The sequence below is a fragment of the Neophocaena asiaeorientalis genome, unplaced genomic scaffold (assembly GCF_003031525.2).
Source record: "Neophocaena asiaeorientalis asiaeorientalis breed wild unplaced genomic scaffold, Neophocaena_asiaeorientalis_V1.1 scaffold204, whole genome shotgun sequence".
NCBI classification, from domain to species: Eukaryota; Metazoa; Chordata; class Mammalia; order Artiodactyla; family Phocoenidae; genus Neophocaena; species Neophocaena asiaeorientalis.
In genome coordinates this window covers 5,270,509-5,294,742 of record NW_020173922.1, presented here as the reverse complement: position 1 = coordinate 5,294,742, position 24,234 = coordinate 5,270,509, and the positions used below count along the sequence as shown (strand labels likewise).

General features: G+C 38.6%; 1 protein-coding gene across 1 annotated transcript in view; it reads left to right on the top strand.

Annotated features, from left to right (window-relative positions):
- Positions 1-24,234, top strand: part of PFDN1 (prefoldin subunit 1) — a 58,845-nt gene that overhangs the window by 11,318 nt on the left and 23,293 nt on the right. Inside the window, exon 3 of the mRNA XM_024752289.1 lies at positions 15,701-15,785. Coding sequence (XP_024608057.1) covers positions 15,701-15,785 — 85 coding nt within the window. The remainder of the gene's footprint in view (positions 1-15,700; positions 15,786-24,234) is intronic.

Sequence of the window (24,234 nt, the reverse complement as noted above, 5' to 3'; positions counted from 1 at the left end):
ATTTATCCAATGTTATATTTTAACCTACTAGGAAAATAAAGATCACATCTTGGAAAAACTTGTAACATAGCTTGATGCTTATGTGTGGAAATGTTTGGAGTTTGATGAGGCCAGAGTAAAAGTGGTAAACATCAGAGGTGATTATTTACCAGAATGCTTAGAATACCAAGTAGTCACCAAAAATAAATGTCATGTTAAAATAGATTAACATACTACTGTTTCTATTTCAAGAGTAATAGCTTGATTTAAAAATACACAGTGATTTTTAATTAGTACAGATTGAACCTATCAGTATGTGAGTTACTCATCTAGAACAAGGAATGTTTACATGGAATTGGCTTCCTGAAGGGGCCATGATTTTTTAAATAATTATAGTAAATTCCCAGTCCTCATCTTATTTGACTTAGAAGCATTTAGTCCAGTTTATCTTTCTTTCCTTGATGCACTCTCTTCCTGTGGCTTCCAGGATACCATCTCTTGGTTTTCCTCCTATTTCACTGGCCATTCCTTCTCAGTCTCCTTTACTGTTTCCTTTTCTTTCCTGTTTCCAAATATTAGATTGATCTTGGGCTCAGCTCAGCCTTTGGATTTTTTTTCTCTTTTCTTGTATATACTCAGTTCCTTAGTGATCTCATCCAGGCTTATCTCTTTAAATGCTTTTTTATATACTGACAACTGGCAGAGTTTTATCTTAGGTTAGAACCCTTCCTGAACTCCAAGTTGCATATATCCACCTGCCTCCTTTACATCTACATTTGATGGTCTAATAGGCATCTCAAAACTGACTTGACCAAAATAAAATTCTCATTAGTTGCAAATTAACCAGTTCCTCCTTCAGTCTTTCTCATTTCAGCAAATGGCTTTTCTTTCTTTCCTTTTTTTTAAAGGCAGTTGGAATGATGGTTGGAGGGAGGGGAACGATTTTAATATTTATTTATTTATTATTTATTTATTTATTTTGGCTATGCTGGGTCTTAGTTGCGGCATGCGGGATCTTCGTTGCAGCATGTGGGATCTTTGTTGCGGCATGAGGGATCTTTAGTTTGTGACATGCGAAATTCTTAATTGCGGCATTCATACGGGATACAGTTCCCCGACCAGGGATCGAACCTGGGCCCCCAGCATTGGGAGCACGGAGTCTTACCCACTGGACCACTAGGAAAGTCCCGCAAATGGCTTTTCTATCCTTCCAGCTCTTTCAAATCTTGGAGTCATCCTTTTTTTTTTTTGGCTGCCTTGGGTATTAGTTGCGGTATGTGGGATCTTCATTGCAGTGCGTGGGCTTCTCTCCAGTTGTGGCTCGTGGCCTCCAGAGTGCATGGGCTCTGTAATTTGTGGCATGCAGTTTCTCTAGTTGAGGTGCGAGGGCTCAGTAGTTGCAGCGCGTGGGCTTAGTTGCCCCATGGCATGTGGGATCTTAGTTCCCTGACCAGGGATCAAACCCATGTCCCCTGCGTTGGAAGGCGGATTCTTTACCACTGGACCACTGGGGAAGTCCCTTGGAGTCATCCTTGACTCCTCTCTTTCAGTCTTACGTTCAGTCCATTAGCAAAGACTCCATCTTTACATTTTGCCCAGAATCTGAGCATTACTTGTTACCACCCTGGTCTAAACTATCATTGGATTGCAGTTGCCTCCTAACTGGGCTCCCTGCTTCTATCCTTACACTTTATAGCTGTTCTCAACTGAGCAGAGTGACTCTTTTAAAACAAAATTCAGATCACTCTAGTCAGAATCTTCAGAGGACTTTTAAATTTTATCAGTGAAAAAGACAAGGGCTTTTGTATTTTCTGGTTTTTCTGAATGAAGCCACCTTCTTCCAGATGTCTGTATGGCTTATACCTTCTCTTCCTTCTGGTCTTTACTAAATAGGCATTGAGGCCTTTCGTGACCACCCTATTTATTTATTTATTTACTAATATATTAAAATCTTTTTTTATTGGAGTATAGTTGATTTACAATGTTGTGTTACTTTCTGCTGTACAAAAAAGTGAATCAGTTATACATATACAGTATATCCACTCTTTTATGACCACCTTATTTATTCATTTTATTTATTTATTTTAAATTTATTTATTTATGTATTTATTATTGGCTGTGTTGGGTCTTCGTTGCTGCATGTGGGCTTTTTCTCTAGTTGTGGCGAGTGGGGGCTACTCCTCTTTGCGGTGTGCAGGCTTTTCATTGCGGTGGCTTCTTGTTTGTCCCCTGCATTAGCAGGTGGATTCTTAACCACTGTGCCACCAGGGAAGCCCTGTTTATATTTTTATCGTTTAAATTTTATTTATTTTTCTATACAGCACGTTCTTACTAGTTATCTATTTTATACATATTAATGTATATATGTCAATCCCAATCTCCCAATTCATCTCACCACCACCATCTCCCTGCCACTTTCCCCCTTTGGTGTCCATACGTCCCACATGTGTCTTTTTGAATTATGGTTTTCTCTGGCTATATGCCCAGTAATGGGATTGCTGGGTATGACCATCCTATTTAAAAGTAGTATATACATACTTCCACCTCCCATCTACTTGCCTCTTGTACGCTCTGTTTTTTGACTTTACTTTTCTCCTGGCACGTATAACCAATTGGCCTACTATAGTACTAATTATGTATCTTTCTTAAGTCAGCTTTATTGAGCTATAACTTATATATAGTAACATGCATTCATTCTAAGAGTAGAGTTGGATGAGTTTTGACAAATGTAACCACCTCTCCAATCATGATATAGACCATTTTCATCACTCTAAAATGTTCCTTATTGCTTTTTCCAAGTCAGTCCTCCACTCCCCCAGATCCTGTTCTGGGCAACTGATAATCAGATTTGTCACTGTAGATAATTTTGTCTATTTTAGAACTTTATATGGAATATATAAATAGAATCATTATCATATGTACTCCTTTTGTGGCTTTTTTCATTAAGCATAGTACTTCCACGATTTATCCATGCTGTGCATATCAGTCCTCCTCAGGGACTGTATATTGGGCTTTAATTCCACTTCTTTAAGTACTCTTGCCTCTGCACTCCTCTCTGTGTTTGCCAGCTTCATCTTCAGATTGGTTGCAGGAGTTCCAAGGATTTCATTCAGATGTGACAACATCCAGAGTTAGAAAGTATCATGTGTTTTGTGTCACTTCTGTGGGAGCAAAGAAATCTTTCCCAGAAGTCTTCAAAAGGACCACCTCTCACATTTCATGACAAGAACTGAGCTACATGCTTGGCTTAAATCTTGGGGGATGGAACTGCCATGAATGGGTAAGACCGATCAAGATTTACCACAGGATTCACCTCCCTGAGCCTCTTGACAGTGCAGGCTACCCAAACAAAACTGGGGCTCTGTCAACAAAGTATAAGAGGAGCGGATACTGGGTAGCCAACCAATAGTGTCTGCTAAAATCATCAAAAACAATCATTGGAGTGACCAACAGTTCAGGGCTAGCTACATGAAAACGGGGTAAAATATTTAAGATGAATTACGGAGTTTAATCAGGGAGTACAGGTAGGAAGCTCTTGAAGTAATTCAGGAGTGTAGTAATAAGGGCAGAAGGTAAAGTGGCAGAAGTGGGATGGAGAGGAAAGAGGGTGAGTATGAAAGAAAGTAATGAGCCCTAGAGATAAATTGGGAATATGGGGGACACAGAATAGCTGCAGGTTTGAGACTTAGGTGAGTGGGCAAGTGGTGATATCACTGATAGAGACTGAAATTGAAATGGGAAAACTGTAGGGAATGTTGGTATGGGCAGAAAAAGTGAGTTTAATTTGGGACATTGAATTTGAGGAGATATGGAACATACAAGTAGAAATGACCATTAGATGATAGTGTAGGTGATAGGGGTTGATAATATTTTGAGAGTCATTAGCCAGGTTGAAGCCTTGAAAATAAATGAGTTCTCAGAGGGACTTCGGGTACAAATAGCTTAGCCTAGAGCCTGCATAATGCTTGTAATATCGGTACTGGAAGAGAAGAGGAAGGAGGGTTTATGGATATAGGAGTTGATGAGGGGAACATGAATAGTATTGTACTAAGATGCAGCAGAATCACTCAGAGTTTATATTTGAACATTGCTGTGTTCCATAGATTTGTTTCAGGTTGTCTCCTGTACCCTTTTAACATGTCCCCAACCTGTTTGTTTGCTTTAATTAGTAGACTTTCTTTTTTAGAGCATAAGTTTTAGGTTTACAAGAAAATTGAGCAGAAAGTACAAAGAGCTCTCACATTCCCCCTCCCCAGTTTCTTCCTCTTTTTATATTTTGCATTTGTGTAGTATATTTGTTACAATTGAAGGAATATTTATACATTACGGTTAACTAAGATCCGTAGTTTATTATTAGGATTCACTTTTTGTACAGTTCTATGGGTTTTGACAAATGTATAATGTTTTGTATCTGCCATTACTTTATCATACAGAACAATTTCACTGTCTCCCAAATCCTCTATGCTCCACATATTCATTCTTCCCTCCTCAAACCCCTCATCTTTTTATTTCTCTATAGTTCAGCCTTTTCTAGAATGTCATATGTTTGAAATCATACAGAGTAAAAGAGCATTTTTCATTACTTGCTTCTTTCACTTAACAATATGCGTTTAAGTTTCCTCCATGTCTTTTCATGTCCTTTCATGGCTTGATAGCTCATTTCTTTTTTTTTTTTTTCCTGGCTACGTTGGGTCTTTGTTGCTGTGCATGGGCTTTCTCTAGTTGCGGCGAGCAGGGGCTACTCTTCATTGCAGTGCATGGGTTTCTCATTGCGTTAGCTTCTCGGTGCGCTGCACGAGCTCTAGGCGCAGGGGCTTCAGTAGTGGCAGCACATGGGCTTGGTAGTTGTGGCATGTGTGCTCTGGGGCACACAGGCTTCAGTAGTTGTCGTGTGTGGGCTTAGTTGCTTTGTGGCCTGTGGGATCTTCCCGGACATGGGTTTGATCCCGTGTCCCCTGCATTGGCAGGCGGATTCTTAACCACTGAGCCACCAGGCAAGTCCCTTTTTAAATTAATTAATTTATTTTTTGGCCAAGCTGCATATGTCATGTGGGTCTTCGTTCCCCAACCAGAGATCGAAACCGCATCCCCTGCATTGGAAGCAGAGTCTTAACCACTGGACCACCAGGGAAGTCCCAGCTCATTTCTTTTTTTTAAAAAAATTAATTAATTAATTTATTGGCTGCATTGGGTCTTCGTTGCTGTGCGTGGGCTTTCTCTAGTTGCAGTGAGCGGGGGCCACTCTTTGTTGCGGTGTGCGGGCTTCTCATTGCAGTGGCCTCTCCTTGTGGAGCACAGGCTCTAGGTGTGAGGGCTTCAGTAGTTGTGTCTTGCGGGCTCTGGAGTGCAGGCTTAGCAGTTGTGGCACACAGGCTTAGTTGCTCTGCGGCATGTGGGATATTCCTGGACCAGGGCTCGAACCCGTGTCCCCTGCATTGGCAGGTGGATTCTTAACCACTGCGCCACCAGGGAAGTCCTCATTTCTTTTTTATTTCCTGTTTTTTTTTCTCGGAGTGCTTTGTCTTGGTAGTTCTATTGCTATGTCTTTGAGTTTACTTATTTATTTTAAAAATTTTATGGGAGTATAGTTGATTTACAATATTGTGTTTCAGGTGTACAGCAAAGTCATTCAGTTATACATATACATATATTCATTTTTTTTTCAGATTCTTAGGAATGTTCCTTCCTCTACAATTTTTTGGTATAGTTTCAGAAGGATAGGTGTTAATTCTTCTCTAAATGTTTGATAGAATTCCCCCGTGAAGCCATCTGGTCCTGGACTTTTGTTTGTTGGGAGTTTTTAAATCACAGTTTCAATTTCAGTACTTGTGATTGGTCTGTTCATATTTTCTGTTTCTTCCTGGTTCAGTCTTGGAAGGTTGTACTTTTCTAAAAATGTGTGTCCATTTCTTCCAAGTTGTCTATTTTTTGGCATATATTCAATAATTGTTTGTAGTAGTCTTTTATGATCTTTTGTATTTCTGTGCTTGTAACTTCTCCTTTACCATTTCTAATTTTATTGATTTGAGCCCTCTCCCTTTTTTTCTTGATGAGTCTGGCTAAAGGGTTATCAATTTTGTTTATCTTTTCAAAGAACCAGATTTTAGTTTGATTGATCTTTTCTACTGTTTTCTTTGTTTCTATTTCATTTATTTCTGCTCTGATCTTTATGATTTCTTACCTTCTATTAACTTTGGGTTTTGTTTGTTCTTCTTTCTCTGGTTGCTTTAGGTGTAAGGTTAGGTTGTTTGTTTGAGATTTTTCTTGTTTCCTGAGGTAAGATTGTATTGCTGAACATTTCCCTCTTAGCCCTGCTTTTGCTGCATCCCGTAGGTTTTGGATCAACATGTTTTTGTTGTCATTTATCTCTAGGTATTTTTTGATTTCCTCTTTGATTTCTTCAGTGATCTATTGATTATTTAGTAACATATTGTTTAGCCTCCATGTGTTTGTGTTTTTTACAGTTTTTTTTTCCTGTAATTGATTTCTAATCTCATAGTGTTGTGGTCAGAAAAGATGCTTGATATGATTTCAATTTTTGTAAATTTACTGAGGCTTGATTTGTGGCCTAAGATATGATCTATCCTGGAGAATGTTCCATGTGCAGTTGAGAAGAAAGTATATTCTGCTGCTCTCGGATGGAATGTCTGATGTGTCATTTAAGGCCTGTGTTTCCTTATTGATTTTCTGTCTGGATGATCTGTCCATTGATGAGAGTGGAGTGTTAAAATCCCCCACTATTATTGTGTTACTGTTGATTTCTCCTTTTATGGCTGTTAGCATTTGCCTTATATATTGGGGTGCTCCTGTGTTGGGTGCATATATATTTTATAATTGTTATATCTTCTTCTTGGATTGATCCCTTGATCATTATATAGTGTCCTTCTTTGTCTGTTGTTACAGTCTTTATTGTAACGTCTATTTTGTCTGCTATGAGTATTGCTACTCCAGCTTTCTTTTGGTTTCCATTTGCATGGAGTACCTTTTTCCGTCCTCTCAATTTCAGTCTGTATGTGTCCCTAGATCTGAAGCAGGTCTCTTGTAGATAGCATATGTACAGGTCTTGTTTTTGTATCCATTCAGCCAGTCTGTGTCTTTTGGTTGGAATATTTAATCCATTTACATTTAAGGTAATTATCAATATGTATGTTTCTGTTGCCATTTGTTAATTGTTTTGGATTTTTTTGTAGGTCTTTTTTAAAAATTTTATTTTTATTTTTGGCCGTGTTGGGTCTTTGTTGCTGTGCGTGGGCTCTTCTCTAGTTGCAGCGAGCAGGGGCTACTCTTCGGTGCAGTGCGTGGGCTTCTCATTGGGTGGCTTCTCTTGTTGCAGAGCACGGGCTCTAAGCACACAGGCTTCAGTAGTTGTGGCTTGTGGGCTCTAGAGCGCAGGCTCAGTAGTTGTGGTGCATGGGCTTAGTTGCTCCATGGCATGTGGGATCTTCCTGGACCAGGGCTTGAACCGGAGTCCCCTGCATTGGCAGGAGGCTTCTTAACCACTGTGTCACCAGGGAAGCCCTGTAGGTCTTTTTTCTTCCCTTCCTCTTCTGTTCTTTTGTAGTTTGATGTCTATCTTTCATGTTGTGTTTGGATTGCTTTTTCTTTTTTATGTGTATATCTATTGTAGGTTTTTGGTTTGTGGTTACCATGAGGTTTTGATACAACAGTCTATATATGAACAAGATTGTTTTTAGTTACTGGTCTTTTAATTTCAAATGCATTTCCAATATTCTGCATTTGTGCTGTCCTCACGATTGCTGGTTTTGATGTCATATTTGTGTGTAGATGATTTCCTGGCTTTATGTTTGCCTGTACCGGTGGCTTTTTTATTCTCAGTTTTCTTGTGTCTAGTAGTGGCCTTTTCTGCTTAGAGAAGTTCCTTTAGCATTTGTTGCAAAGCTGGTCTGGTGGTGCTGAATTGTATTAGCTTTTGCTTGTCTGGAAAACTTGATTTCTCCATCAAATCTGAATGAGAGCCTTGCTGGGTAGAATATTCTTGGTTGTTGGTTCTTCCCTTTCATCACTTTAAATATATTGTGCCACTCCCTTCTGGCTTGCAGAGTATCTGCTGAGAAATCAACTGATAATGTTATGGGAGTTTCCTTGTACGTTATTTGTTGCTTTTCCCTTTTTGCTTTTAATATATTTTTCTTTGTCTTTAATTTTTGTCAATTTGATCACTATGTCTCTCTGCACGTTCTTGCTTGGGTTTATCCTGCCTGGGACTCTCTGTGCTTCCTGGACTTGGGTGACCATTTCCTTTCCCATGTTAGGGAAGTTTTCAGCTGTTACCTTTTCAAATATTTCCTCAGGTCCTTTCTCTCTCTCTTCTCCTTCCGGGACCCCTATAATGCAAATGTGCATTTAACGTTGTCCCAGAGGTCTCTGAGACTGTCCTCATTTTTTTTTCTTCTTTCTTTTTTCTGTTCCATGGCAGTGATTTCCACCGTTCTGTCTTCCAGCTCACTTATCCATTCTTCAGCCTCAGTTACTTTGCTATTGATTTCTTCTAGTGTATTTTTCATTTCAGTTATTGTATTGTTCATCTGTTTGTTCATTTTTAATTCTTATGGGTCTTTGTTAAACATTTCTTGTGTCTTCTCTATGTGCCACCATTTTTTCTTCTGAGTTCCTTGATCATCTTTACTATCATTACTCTGAATTCTTTTTTTACGCGGGCCTCTCACTGTTGTGGCCTCTCCCGCTGCAGAGCACAGACTCCAGACGCGCAGGCTCAGCGGCCATGGCTCACGGGCCCAGCCGCTCCGCGGCATGTGGGATCTTCCCGGACCGGGGCACGAACCCGTGTCCCCTGCATCGGCAGGTGGACTCTCAACCACTGCGCCACCAGGGAAGCCCCCACTGCGCCACCAGGGAAGCCCTCTGAATTCTTTTTCGGTTAAATTGCCTATCTCCCATTCTTCGTTTTTCTTCTGGGGTTTTATCTTTTCCTCGATCTGGGACCTATTCTTCTGTTTCATTTTGTTTAATTATCTGTGATTGTGGTTTGTTTCACAGGCTGCAGGGTTGTAGTTCTTGCTTCTGCTGTCTGCTCCCTGGTGGATCAGGCTGTCTAAGAGGCTTGTGCAGTCTTCCTGGTCAGAGGTACTGGTTCCTGCCCACTGGGTGGTGGAGCTGGGTCTTGTCCCTCTGGTGGGCAGGGCCATGTCATGGGGTGTGTTTATTGGGCACCTGTATGCTTAGGGAGACTTTAAGCTCCCTTTATGCTGATGGGTGGGGCTGTGTTTCCACCATGTTGGTGTTTTGGCTTGAAGCATCCCAGCATTGGAGCCTCCAGGTTGTTGGATGGGGCCAGGTCTTGGTGAGAGAATGGTAGCCTCCAGGAGGGCTCACGCCAATGAGTACTCCCCGGAACTACTGCCGCCGGTGTCTTTTTTTTTTTTAAAACCTTCTTGACCGTATTTCTTTCTTTTTTAAAAAAATTAATTAATTTTTGGTTGTGTTGGGTCTTTGTTGCTATGCATGGGCTTTCTCTAGTTTTAGTGAGTGGGGGCTGCTCTTCGTTGTGGTGCGTGGGCTTCTCATTGTGGTGGCTTCTCTTGTTGCGGAGCATGGGGCTCTAGGCGTGTGGGCCTCAGTAGTTGTGGCACGCAGGCTCAGTAATTGTGGCTTGCGGGCTCGAGGATACAGGCTCTATAGTTGTGGCACATGGGCTTAGTTGCTTTGTGGCATGTGTGATCTTCTTGGACAGGGGATTGAACCTGTGTCCCCTGCATTGGCAGGCAGATTCTTAACCACCGTGCCACCAGGGAAGTCCCAACTATCTTTTAAAATGATTAACAATGAGAAAAACATGCCTTTTATATTTATCTTAATTTATACTATTTCCAGTGCTTTTCATTTCTTTATAAGTTTCCATATGTTATCATACTCCTTCCGCTAGAACAGCTACCTTTAAAATTTCTTATGTATGTTTGCTAGAATACATTCTCTCAGCTTTTGTTTGTTTGAATTTCTCCTTCATTTTTGAAGTATATGTTCACTGTGTATGTAATGCTGGTTAATAGCTTTTGTCTGTCAGTATTTTGAAAATGTCATTCCATTGTCTTCCTTGCATAGTTTGTGACAAGAAGTTTGATGTAACTCTTATCCTTGTTTCTCTTAATGCAGTATGTCATTTTCTGGCTGCCTTCAAACTTTTCTTTTTAGTTTTAGTTTTCAATAATTTGGTTATGTTACATCTAGTTTTGTTTTGTTGTATTTATTTTTGTCTGGGTTTCTCTGAGTGTCTTGGAACTGTGATTTGGCTTCTTTTTTTCATTTGTTTTAGAAAATTCTTGTCCATTGTCTCTTCAGATGTTTCTCCATTTTTTTTCTTCTTGTTCTGGATCTCTAATTACACATATGTTAGACAACTTAATATTGTCTCTTATGTCTTGCCTGCTGTATCCTGTTTTTGTTTGGTTTGTTTTATTGGTTTTTACACCTTTTTTTCTCTTTGTGTTTTAGTTTGATTAATTTTTATTAACCCATCTTCAGGTTTACTTCACCTTTGCCATGTATGTAATTAGGAACACTGTAAATGAAATTCTGTGCTTGAGATTTTCTAGACCATAACTAGGTTGAATTTTTAATTTTTTATTTTAAAAATTATTTTTATTTTTTTTGGGCTGTGCTGTGTGGCTTGCAGTATCTTAGTTCCCCAACCAGGGATTGAACTCATGCCATTGGCAGTGAAAGTGTGGAGTCCTAATCAGTGAACCCCCAGGGAATTCCCTTATAGGGTGAATTTGGACCAGAACCCATGAGGAAGTCACCTTATGGTTACAGATTCTTAGGGGACATTTTTGTTTTTTCATTTTACTTACTACCAAGGTATAGACAGGCAAGTTTATTTTACCGTACTGAGAGACAAGTTGTTGTTGTTGTTTTCACTCTTAGACTGAAGGTGGAACCCTTTAATTGAGGATTCTCTTAATAACATCACTTTGGATGGTGCCTAGGTTTTATCTCCTGTGTCTGTGCCAGTTTGGATACTGAAGGTCTCTAGGATTCAGCAGAATCTCTCATGGTGAAAACCAATTTATTGCTTTCTTACCTTCCACAATTTCTGATTTCACTTCATTTTGGCCCCTGTAGAATCTTTTTTTTTTTCTTCCAGTTTTATTGAGATGTAATTGACAAACAGCATTGTGTAGGTTTAAGGTGCACAGTATAATGATTTGACTTGCATACATTATGAAATGTTTGTCATATAAGTTTAGTGAACATGCATCATCTCGTATAGATACACAGTTAAAGAATAGAAAAAAATATTTTTTTCCTTGTGATGAGAAGTCTTAGGATTTACTCTATAGCTTCATATGTAACATACAGCAGTGGTAATTTTATTTACCATGTTTTATATTACATCCCTAGTACTTATTTGTCTCAGTGGAAGTTTGTACCTTTTGACTGCCTTTATCCAGTTCCCCTTCCCTCACCCCCTGCCTATGGTAACCACAAATCTGATCTCTTTTTCTGTGAGTTGGTTTGTGTGTTTGTGTTTGAAGTGTAATTGACCTACAATGCTATGTTACTTTCTGTTATATAACATAGTGATTCAGTATTTTAGTACATTTCAAAATGTATAGAAGTGTATTTCAAAATGTATTTCAAAATGATCACCATGTAAGTCTAGTTACGATTTGTCACCATACAAAGATATTACATAGTTATTGAATATATCCCCCACACTGTACATTTTATATCCTTGACTCATTTATTTTGCAACTGGAAGTCTGTACCTCTCAATCTCCCTCACCTATTTCTTTCTTCTCCTTACCCCCCTCCACTCCGGCAATCACCTGTTTGCTCTCTGTATCTATAACTGTTTCATTTTTGCTGCGTTTATTAATTTGTTTTTGTTTTTATTTATTTATTTTTTGTGGTACGCGGGCCTCTCACTGTCGTGCCCTCTCCCGTTGTGGAGCACAGGCTCCGGATGCGCAGGCTCAGCGGCCATGGCTCACGGGCCCAGCCGCTCCGCGGCATGTGGAATCTTCCCGTACCGGGGCACGAACCCATGTCCCCTGCATCGGCAGATGGACTCTCAACCACTGTGCCACCAGGGAAGCCCTGTTTTTAATTTTTAAATATACTTTTGGCTGCGTTGGGTCTTTGTTGCTGCTGGCAGGCTTTCTCTAGTTGTGGTGAATGGGGGCTACTCTTCATTGCAGTGCGTTGGCTTCTCTTTGTGGTGGCTTCTCGTTGTGGAGCATGGGCTCTAGAGTGCAGACTCAGTAGTTGTGGCACATGGGCTTAGTTGCTACACGGCATGTGGGATCTTCCTGGACCAGGGATCAAACCCATGTCCCCTGCATTGGCAAGTGGATTCTTAACCACTGTGCCACCAGGGAAGTCCCTAATTTATTTTTTAGATTCCACATATAAGTGAAATTATACAGTATTTGTCTTTCTTTGACTAATTTCACTTAGTATAACACCCTCTGGTTCCATTCATGTTGTCACATACGGGAAGATTTCATTCTTTTTAAAAAAATGGTTGAGTAATATTTCATCATATATATGTATATGTGTGTGTGTATTTATATATGTATATACATCTTACAACTTCTTTATCCATTATCTGTTGATGGTACTTAGGTTGCTTCCATATCCCGGCTATTATAAATAATGGTGCAATGAACATATGGGTGAATATATCTTTTCTAATTTGTGTTTTCATTTTCTTTGGATAAATACCCAGGAGTGGAATTGCTGGATCATATGGTAGTTCTATTTTTACCACTGTGCCACCAGTGAAGCCCTATTTTTAATTTTTTGAGGAACTTCTGTACTGTTTTCCATAGTGGCTGCACCAGTTTACATCCCCATGAACAGTACACGAGGGTTCCCTTTTCTCCACGCTGTGAAATCTTTAATTTGTGGTTGCTCAGCAAAATGTTAAAGTTTTTTTTTTTTTTCATTGCTCTGGATGTCTACTCTGCATAATGCCAATAATAGAAGTCTTACTCAACCTTTCGCAATATGGATGTAGCATAAATTTTAATTGCTTCTTTACTAAGGGATTTAGGTTTTTGTTTGTTTTGCTAAAAAATTATGAAGTAAAAAATTTTTTTGCATGTTCTTTGGGCACACATGCAAGTAGTTTTCATCACCAGCGGAGTGAGGCAAAGGAGCAAGATAAGATCATTTTTATCTAGCCTTTTGTGTGCTACTTAATTTGCAGATTCTTTACATGCCACTAGAATATGTTTTCATATTCTAAAAATTTCCCACCCAAACAAAATGCATTATCATAAGCACATTGTTGTTTCTGAATAATCTATGTTCAGGTTACCATACTTTGGAAGTGTACCCAAAAACAGCATTGCCACTGACCCTAGATTGTGCTTTTGCAGGTGAACAACACTTTTTATATATGCTGAATCATTAGAAAATAGAAGTTATGTATCAGCCTGCAGGAGAGTTCAGAACACAGCTTCTGATGTTTCTCAAATAAAGAAAACCAAAAGCCATCATAAATTATGTTTTTCAGATGGCATAATTACAAATAAATGAGGAAATGAAACAGCAGGCTACATATCCTTGATAGTTTACAGTGCAGGGTCACATGGCATTGATTTCCAATGTAGAGGCCTTTTATCAATACAAAGCAGTGACTATTGTAGATTATATGATGCTGAGTATTAATAAGCATGTTTTGTGCATATCTGTTATATGAAAATAATTTTTCATTTCATGCTTTAGTTTTCCTTTGTGGCATTCTGAACTGTGGAATCCTTTGTCTATCATTTGGCTTTCCATAAACTATCAGGCAGGATGTCTGTGAGAGTCTCTACTTTGAGAAGTAGTGTACATAATACTTATTTATCATGTACCACTCATAATTACATTATCATGATATATCCTTTATCTTCAGAATAACGTCTGAGAATTCATTGTCTTTTAACACTAGAAAAAGGTGTTTTCTAAAGACTTTTTCCAGAAATCCAAATGTTTCTGGGGGCTCTTTCCAATCCTCATACAATGTATCTTTGGCATTTTAAAAATTGAGAACTAAATTTTCTGTAATTTTTTTTGGTTTGAATTTTGTCTGTGTAATTATTCTTTGAGATAGACATTTGAATTTACTCCATACTCATCCTTGTTTAAAACTCTCGTGGCTGAGATGTCCTCAGGCTTGTAGATTGGCCAGCTTTGATGACATCTCTCTGGCCTTTGAAGTTGGCACAGTTCAATATAGATACCTCAGGGGTGTGTGGCCATGGAAAAACATGTTTTTGTTGTTGAGTGTTCTTGCTTTCTAGTAAATTTATTTTCTGCTCAAGGGATTTAGTATCTGTTCAGATACTTTATTTTTAAAGACCACATAAGTAATGACTTGACCTCTAATCTTAGCTTTGAAAATTTCCCAGACACTAATAAAGATAATGTCTGATGACCTATTATTTGAAAATACTATTCACTGGCCAGCAATCAGTGCTATTTAAAAATGTATATTTTACTCTGAAAATTATTTCCATGGCCGAAAGACTTTGTTAGTAAAATCATGCATGTAATGAGATGATGTTTAGTTTTTTGCTAAACTCTAAGTTATGTTCAAAGAGAAGAAACAGTCTGCTTAATTAATTGTATTTTTCGTTGTTGTTCTTTTTTGGAATCTGTTAATAACCCAGTTGGACAGTCCTGAAAGAGATTTGAGTAATTGAGATTTTCCCTTTCTTCCAGTGGAAGGGAAATATTTCAATTTACTTGCTTTAGGCTATAAAATAGTTTGCTCTTCCTTTGCCCACAGCAAGAATTATGAGCCTAAAGTCACAAAACAGATTCAGTATTAACTTTTTTTTTTTTTGTGGTACACGGGCCTCTCACTGGTTGTGGCCTCTCCCGTTGCGGAGCACAGGCTCCGGATGCACAGGCTCAGTGGCCATGGCTCACGGGCCTAGCCGCTCCGCGGCATGTGGGATCTTCCCGGACCAGGGCATGAACCTGTGTCCCCTGCATTGGCAGGCGGACTCTCAACCACTGCGCCACCAGGGAAGCCCCTCAGTATTAACTTTTAAAGTTTCCCCATATTTCCACCCTCATCAACTGTAAGTAATGTGCCTGAATGTAAAATGGAAAAAGTTGAAAATTTCCACTTGTGCAATTTGAGCTTTTCAGAGGTATTATACACTCTGGATATAATAATAAAAGATACTGGGCCTTATACAGCGCTTTTTGTGTGAGGAACTCATATAAACACTAATGCATTGATCCTAACACAGTACTTGATTGTGACTTTAAAAGGTCATGAGTTACTGCTGTTACAAAAAATTTTTTTAAAGGTTGGAGGAGGAGCTGTAATTTACAAATATTGTTTGAAAGATATCTAGATAAAAGTTGATACAGGAAACTGAAAAATTAAAGTTATGGGGGATTTTTATTGTTTGTTAACTTTTCTTCTAGCCTACAGTAGATTTTTATCCCTTTATGTTTTTTTTTCCTTTTGTCTATGAATATACTTGAAGCCCAATTCCCTTCTTAAGACCAGAAGGCACAATTTACTTTTAAGCTTTTATTCCTTCTCAGCCAAGAAGGCTTCAACCTGTGGAGGTTTCCTGAGTTTGTCATAACATAGTAATACATTTTATTTGTTCTCAATTGGAGATCATCCTTCTAGTTTTCTTAGTTTAATATTTGTGGCATATAGTTGTTGATTTTGATGAACATAGTAGTCACGTGGCTTAATCTTCAACTTTTTTGTGCTTTGTAGGTTTATTCTTCAGTCCAAGGAGGCAATTCATAATCAGCTGTTAGAGAAACAGAAGATAGCGGAAGAAAAAATTAAAGAATTGGAAGTAAGTAAGTTTTGACTGAATACTGATAGTCGTAGTCGACTTTTAGGAAAAAAGTAATTATCGTGTCATATTAAATGAAAATGTATGCCTGCCAAGGTCATGTCACATTGTTTTCATTTTTTCTGATTGTGCTAGAGGTATGAAGCAGTCTTTTTACAGCAGTGTATAAAACCAGAAAAAAGACTAATCTCTTGAAACCTTAGGGAGTTTTGAAGAAGATAGGATACTGTTAACCTGAATGTATTTCTTCCATTGCCTTTAAGTGAACATGTCTATTCTTAAAAAATATAATAAAATAAAAGCACAGTGTATATTTAAACACCATATGTTGTGGTGGATGGGCATGAGAGTAGGTAATGATAATAGTAGTCAAAGGATCTAGTTATATGACTCTTTCACACATTGTAATTCTAGACAAGGACTGAGTAGTAAGCTATAACTAATTAACTATCCGAAGGGTAGTGCTCCAGTGAGGAAAACAAATTTTTTTTTTTTAAGCTAGGGAAAAAGATGATAGGTAAGAGTAATAATTTAGTAAATCTTTGGAAAATTGGAGTTTATTATTACCATTTCTTTATACATTAAAACCTCAGATGAAATAGTCTTCTTGGGCTTTGGTGAATGATCTATCCTGTATATAGTAAAAGTTGGACAGGACAAAAAAACTGGTTATTATTTTTTGGGACCAAGATTTCCTGAGATGGGGGTGGATACAGTGACTTCATAGGTCACTTTATCTAATTTCTTTGAATACTATTTGAGGCAGTGGTTCAGAATCTGACTCAGCCCTCTGCTGAATTGGTGAGACACCCCACGTAGCCTTCAGGGGATTTCTCAGGGACACTGACTTGGCATGGCTGGGGCAAGCATGTTGTATCTTAGGTTACTTAGGGTTATTTTTGTTTGACTACCAATGAGAATTTAAACAAACTTGATAGTGGCTTTGTAGCTCAGAAAATGTATTGTAAAACAAAACAGATAAGCAAACAAAAAAAAAAAGAAGGAAACTTATCCTGTAGTAACCAGGTTGTTATTATATCCTATTTTGTCAGCCCAACTCTTCTAGATTGAGTTTTCCAAACAAAAGTATCTTAAAAAAACTGAACGAAAATATTTCATGTAGATTACCAAAAAAAGTGTGTTTTTGCACTTGTTGGTAAATATATCTAAAAATTGTCCTGATGAATAAGTAGCAAGATGCAAAGTAACGTGTAAATAATTCTTTTTATGGAAACAAACAAAAACCAAGATCTGTATATGAACATTGAAAATGATTTGTAGGTATATATATTAAATTAACACTGGTTACCCTAAAGAAATTAGATGGGACATGGGGATACAATTTTTTTCTTATAACCTCTGTGTTGGATAAATTGTAACAAGTATGTGTTAACCTTTTTTTTTTTACCATCTTTTTTGGAGTATAATTGCTTTACAATGGTGTGTTTCTGCTGTATAACAAAGTGAATCAGCTATACATATACATAAATCCCCATATCTCTTCCCTCTTGCATCTCCCTGTGTTAACTTTTATAATTTAAAAAAATCATCAAGGTAAAATTGCCACAGGTGATTTTAGCATACTATTCATTTCTGATGAATATTAGGAAATTCATTTTCCAAAAGTTTCGTTTCACGGAGTCTCTCAAATACTGGTAAGAGTATCCTGATATCTGTCAGGTAATAGAAGTAGATTAGCTAGCTTGTTGGTATTTGAAATGCTAATTAACAGCTACAAAAAACTAGCAGAGTTAAACTATAGCCTCTACCCTAGGAAGTTATTTTATGTTTTTAATCTTTCATCTTATACACTATTTATATTATAAAAATGATGTAAGTATACTATAAAAAAGAAAAACAGTCAAAAACTAAAACATGATTAAACAAAAATAATGACTTTCTCCTCTTTCTGCATACCCTCAAAATGTCACTTTTATGGTTTGATGTGTATTATTACACTTTATAAAACTTTATTTTATAAATAAGTTCATACACACATATATACACTTTTTGAGTAAAGAGGGATTATGCTGTATATAATGTTTTTCATCATTTGACAATTTACCTTTCCATTTTAGTAATGTAAATCTAGTTTATATTGTTTCTTGTTTTCCATTTATCCTACCATCATAGTTTCCTTATTACCTCAACATTCAATTATTGCATGATCCCTGCCTCTGCATTTAGTGTTCTCTCCAATACTGCCCTAACCTGTATTTTTAATGGTATCACCCACTACACACACTCTTCTCTTCCCTGAAGCAATCCTATACTTTTTGACTGCCATACCTTTATAATTTTGTTACTTCAGCCTGAAATGTATACACATGTGCACAGACCCACATGTGCATGCATGCACACATACATTGTTTGTTGCAGTGTTCAGATTTTCTGTTTCTTACTGATTATTTTTCCTCCTTATTCAGTTAGTTATGAGAGAGTTGTGTCAGATCTCCCTCTGATGATATTTATGAATTTCTCCTTAGTCTTTCAGTTTAGTGGGCAGTGGTATTTAGAAACTACTATCTGGGTGCTGTAAATGCTCATTATTACTGTATGCATAGTTGAGATGATATGTTTCATTTTGCTTTATATGTTTAGGAATTTCTCAGCTCTTTTAAAGATAGCATTCCATTGACTTGTGGCTTCCATTGTTGCTGTTTAGAAGTTATCAGCCTAATTTTTGTTCCTTTGTCTTTTCTCTGTGGCTACTTTTAATATTGTTTTGTCATCTTTCATGCTTTGTAGTTTCTCTGGTATATATTTAGGTGGGGATTTAGTCTTTTTGCTTTTTTCCTTAATCCTATCTGGGTTAAGTTGAGTTTTCTGAGTTTGAGGATTAGTGACTCATCAATTCTGGAAACTTCTTACTATCTCTGAATATTACTTCTTCACTGTTTTCTCTTTTAAATGGTATTTCCCGCTGGAATTTTTTTCTCACCTTTAAACCAGCTGTTTCCATCATCTGCAGTAGCATCTTAACTGGTTTTTCCACCTCCAACTTTCTCTGTTCTAATCCTTTTAACATATTGAAGCTAGAATGACCTTCTGAAATGTTAAATCTGTTGTATTGTTCCTCTGTGTAAACCCCATCATTGTTTTTAGGGTAACATTCAAGCTTTTTAACATACCTTCAAGGCTGTTTATGAAATGACTCCTGTTTCTTTCTCTCATGTCCCTCATATCCTCTTCCTTCTCTTACACTGTATGCTCCAGACATGCAGAAGTAGTTTGTTTTTAGAACTTGCTGTGTTTTCTTTGTCTACTAGGTCTTTGCAAAAGTAATTCTCTCCGCCGGGAACTTCCTCCTTCTGCTCTTACCAGCTCTGTTAATCCTTAAGATCTTAGTTTAGGGCTACTTCTTGTGAGAAGCATTTTCTGATTCCTCAGTGTTAAATTAAGTGCTTTTCCCTTGTTCTGTCTAATTATTCTACTAGTTTCATAGCACAGTGTGAGGATTTGGGCATATAAACTATCATCAGTTGAAGTAATTACAAATATGGTTTCCTATTACTTGGGAAGCTTGATGAAGATTCAGAGCTCTAAATAGTTTTTCCCAAGGCCTTCCAGTTATTACTCTGCCTTTCATACAGTCTCTTCTTCTGGGCCCTAGTATTTCTTGTCAGTCCAGCGTATTTCATCTTATTTAATTATCATTATCATTATTAGTTTCTACCCTCAGATACCTTACAATTAAATTGAGGAGGCATAATTTATACATAACTCTGCAGACAAAGGCCAGGCTGTTTAATTTAGCACATTTTCATCTCTGATGAAGTAAGCTTTTTGGTTTGGGTCCAAAGTTCTAGTTTTTGACCAGAGCTATTAACTCGGCCCCACTGTGTGTGCCTACCCACCCCCTACCAACAGTCTGTATAAATGACGCTATGGATCATTCTTTTGCATGACATAACATAGGTGCTAGTCTGATCGGAGAGCCCATCTTCATTAGTATTTTCTAGACTCGCTTTTATCCATGGCCTCTCCCGTTGCAGAGCACAGGCTCCGGACGCGCAGGCCCAGCGGCCATGGCTCACGGGCCCAGCCACTCCGCGGCATGTGGGATCCTCCCGGACCGGGGCACGAACCCGTGTCCCTTGCATTGGCAGGTGGACTGTCAACCGCTGCGCCACCAGGGAAGCCCTCCACTTGCATTCTTACTGTTTATGTTTGCCCTCTCCAGATTTTTTTCCCCAGTCCTACTTAACCTAGAATTTGTTTAGCTTTTGATAACTGTAGTATGCTGTGTCTACATTGTCAACCAGCCTGGTGTCTCACTTGCTGGCCCTTTTCTTCTTATGGAGCAGAGGTGGGGGTACTGTAATGCTGCTGTCATGTCCTCTTTCTTTTGGGCCACGTGGCGCATCATGCGGGGTCTTAGTTCCCCGACGAGGGATCGAACCCGCTCCTCCTGCAATGGAAGCATGGAGTCTTAGCCACTGGACCACCAGGGAAGTCTCTGCCCTCATGTCTTCTTTTTTTTTTTTTTTTTTGCGGTACGCGGGCCTCTCACTGCTGTGGCCTCTCCCGTTGCGGAGCACAGGCTCTGGACACGCAGGCCCAGCGGCCATGGCTCACGGGCCTAGCTGCTCCACGGCATGTGGGATCTTCCCGGACCGGGGCACGAAACCGTGTCCCCTGCATCAGCAGGCAGGCTCTCAACCACTGCGCCACCAGGGAAGCCCCCTCATGTCTTCTTGATAGGGAGTTATATTACATACTAGAAGGGTAAAGACAAGTACCATCTTAACCTTGGGAAGATAGTCTGTCTTTTTCTTCTTAAAATTCCATATTTTACATTTTAATACCCCTATGTTGGGTTCTTCAGGCTGTAATCACTTTCCTGGGTTTGACTAGGAAGTGTTTTCATAACAGACTCATAATGTGATAGTGTTATATAGATTTTTATCTTGCCTTTATAGAGATGGTTGATCAGGTTCTGGGAGGGAATGTCACCATTTCTCTTAATGGCGACGAGCAGACCAATGATGGTAATCCGATTGAAGAGAAAAAATAAAATGCTTTAGTATGATAGAGTAACCATGTTATTTATGTCATTGAGGGAATTCTCTATTTTAAAAAAAATACTGAGAATGAATAATTTTAAAGAAGATGGCCGAGTATATAATACGTAATACAGTATATGTTAGAAAATGCAAAATCGTACTTTGTAAAAATGACATGAGTATAATTGGGATTTGGAATTAGGACTTCATGAGTCTCATCTGTCTTTGTAAAAATAATTTTCTTTTTGAAATATACAGCATTGCTACAAAAAGAAAGTATAGTTTTTTTTAAGAAAATTCAACCTTAGGTAAAGTTGAGTTAGAACCTTATTGATAGATTGAAGAGATATGTATCTTCTAAAGAGTGAAAAATACATCCTATATTTTTGCTCACTTTTTTAGAGGTAAAAAGAAAATAATTACTTGTGGACTTCTTTTGCAGTTGCAAAAACTTAGATTCAGCATTCAGATGAGCTAGAGCTGAATTTTTGATGTCTTGCCTTTTGAATCTCAAGTATTTGGAATCCTTGAGATAAGCTTTCAGTGGTATATTTGAACACATTTTGACCACTATTCTCCTATGTCCTCTCTCATTGAATTACCGCTTCAGGCTCATCTGCCTTCAGTTTAAAATCCCCATTATATTTTAGGCACACGCAAATACTGGTTGACCACTTTCCTTTCCCTCTTTCTCTGACGTGGTTACCACCCCTTCCACCACCCTAGTTAGCTCAGCAATGACACAATAAAAATAAGAATAAGGAAACCAGGACATTCTGGCCTACATAATGTCACTTCTGACGCAGAATGTTACAATCCCAGGGTTGTGAAATAGCCCTCCAGCCCATGCTATAAGTAAAATCTAAGAAACTGTGAAAGTCCTGGCTCTTCCACAAAAATGGCTATTATGGTCAGACAGTAGTTCCTGAAACAAGTAGGAAGACTAGTGGCAAGAAAACTGGATAGGAGGTGCCTGTGACACTCTGTAGTTGGCTGAGTTCTGAGACTGATGAGAAAATGTTTTGGAGTTTCCATGATTGAGGAGATTTTACTCTGCCTAATGAGGATCATTTTTTCCATAGCATGGGTGGGCACTGGTAGGCACTTGGATGGATGTCCAGTTTTTGCCCTAAGTACCTCACTTTTGGGCTGGTACCTTTTTTTTTTTTTTAATTTATTTAGCTATTTTGGTTGCATTGGGTCTTTGTTGCTGCGCGCAGGCTTTCTCTGGTTGCGGCAAGTGGGGACTACTCTTTTTTGCAGTGCACGGACTTCTCATTGTGGTGGCTTCTCTTGTTGCAGAGCGCAGGCTCTAGGCGCGCGGGCTTCAGTAGTTGTGGCACGAGGGCTCAGTAGTTGTGGCTCACGGGCTCTAGAGCGCAGGCTCAGTAGTTGTGGCGCATGGGCTCAGTTGCTCCACGGCATGTGGGATCTTCCCGGACCAGGGCTCACAGTGTCCCCTGCATTGGCAGGTGGATTCTTAACCACTGCACCACCAGGGAAGCCCTGGGCTGGTACCTTTGTGTGTATGATGGGACACCCTCTTTGGACGTGATGTCAGGTGGACACTACTATGTGGTAAGCACTGATTCTTACTTGTGTTTTCAATGAAGAGAGAAGGGCAGGTGAGAGCAAAGCCAGTGGCAGAATGTTTTTGTTTTTTGCAGTACGCAGGCCTCTCACTGCTGTGGCCTCTCCTGTCGCGGAGCACAGGCTCTGGACGCGCAGGCTCAGCGGCCGTGGCTCACAGGCCAAGCCACTCCGCGGCATGCGGGATCCTTCCAGACCGGGGCACGAACCTGCGTCCCCTGCATTGACAGGCGGACTCTCAACCACTGCGCCACCAGGGAAGCCCAAGAATGTTTTTTATATATTAAACAAGAATTACACCCAATGGTTCATCTGCTTGCATAGCTCAAAGTTTAGAATCCATCAAAAAAAATTAGTCATTTATTTATTTTGTAGTGAAATATAGCATTTACAGAAATATGTATTAAAATACATGTAGTTTAATGAATAATTATAAAGCAAACACTTGTTACAATCATCCGAACCAAGAAATCAAAAATTGGCAGGACACCAGAGCACCGCCCCCTACCTTTCTTTCTCCCTTCCATTCCTGCCTGCTCTCCCCCTCCCTCAGGTAACCCTAACTTTTGGATAATTATTTCCTTTCATAAAAAATATAGTTTTACTACCTATGTGTATATCCCTCAAGACAGTTTTTGAACTTTATATGAACAAAATCCGTCTCCATATTTTTTGCTTTGCTTCACTTCTTCCTCAACATTGTGTTTGTGAAGTACATTCATGTTGAGATTGTGATTTGTTCATTTTCATTGCTGTATGTATTCCATTATATAGTTGTACCACAATTTATCTTTCCAGACAGCTCATTTTTACCCTTAAGAAGTCAAGATGTTCTCATGGAGCATTTGCACAGTTTCTCTCTTAGCCTCTTGCTGAGGAGAGCTATTTTTCAGAGACATCTCCTACTCCAACCCAGGAGAGTTTGAGTACTAGAGAGCAGTAAAGTATAAAATGTCTCTACTCTAAATATTAGCTTGGTGATTTCCCACCTTCAGGAGTAACTAGATAGCTAGGCACCTCTGAGTGTCTTAAAAAAATTTTTTTTAAATAATTACAAGATTAGTAAATTAATCTCTTTCTATGTTGTTTTGATTTTGGGAGTCTTGGGTGAAGTTTCTCTTATTGTTCCATATGTTGGGATTTCACATATGAATACTTATCTCTTTATAGAGTTCATTTGTATTCTTAACATTTATGAAAAAGGATGTTTGTTTTAAAATAGTTTTTAGTTATTTAAGACTTGTCTAAAAGAGCCTGATGGTTGGAAAGCTAGAGTTATAGTGAACTATATATATTCTCCACATCCTGGTGTTTTAGGGCTTAATGTAGCTGTGTGATCCTCCTCTGTGACTTTCAGAGAAGAATGAATCTGAGTAAGTCCATATATGCTCTTTTTCTGGTTGAGTATTCTTTATTGGTTATTATGAATATTATCAATATCTTGGTCAGTATATATGTGTTATGATTCAAGTGCTAATATTTGCCCAAATGTAAACTATCTATGATATATTTCATTTGATCAGTAGAAATATTTCAGGTCTGGTAAGAAGTTAGATGTAAACAGTCCAGATAGACTTGCCCTTTATAGACAGCCTTTCTTATTTGTCTGTGAAATGCATATTACAGATATTTTACACACACACTCCTTTGATTTGATCTGTTCACTGCTGTGTGTCTTCGTTTTGTGATTAAGATTTACAAAAGGATTTGCATTCCAGTTAGTCCAGAATTCAGCCTTTTGCATCTTGATTCAGTTATTTTCTTCTAGGATACACTCCGGGGGTGGCCTGATTCCCCTCCTTGGAACACTTGTCTATAACCACACCAGACTGTCCCATTGAATGCTTCAGAGG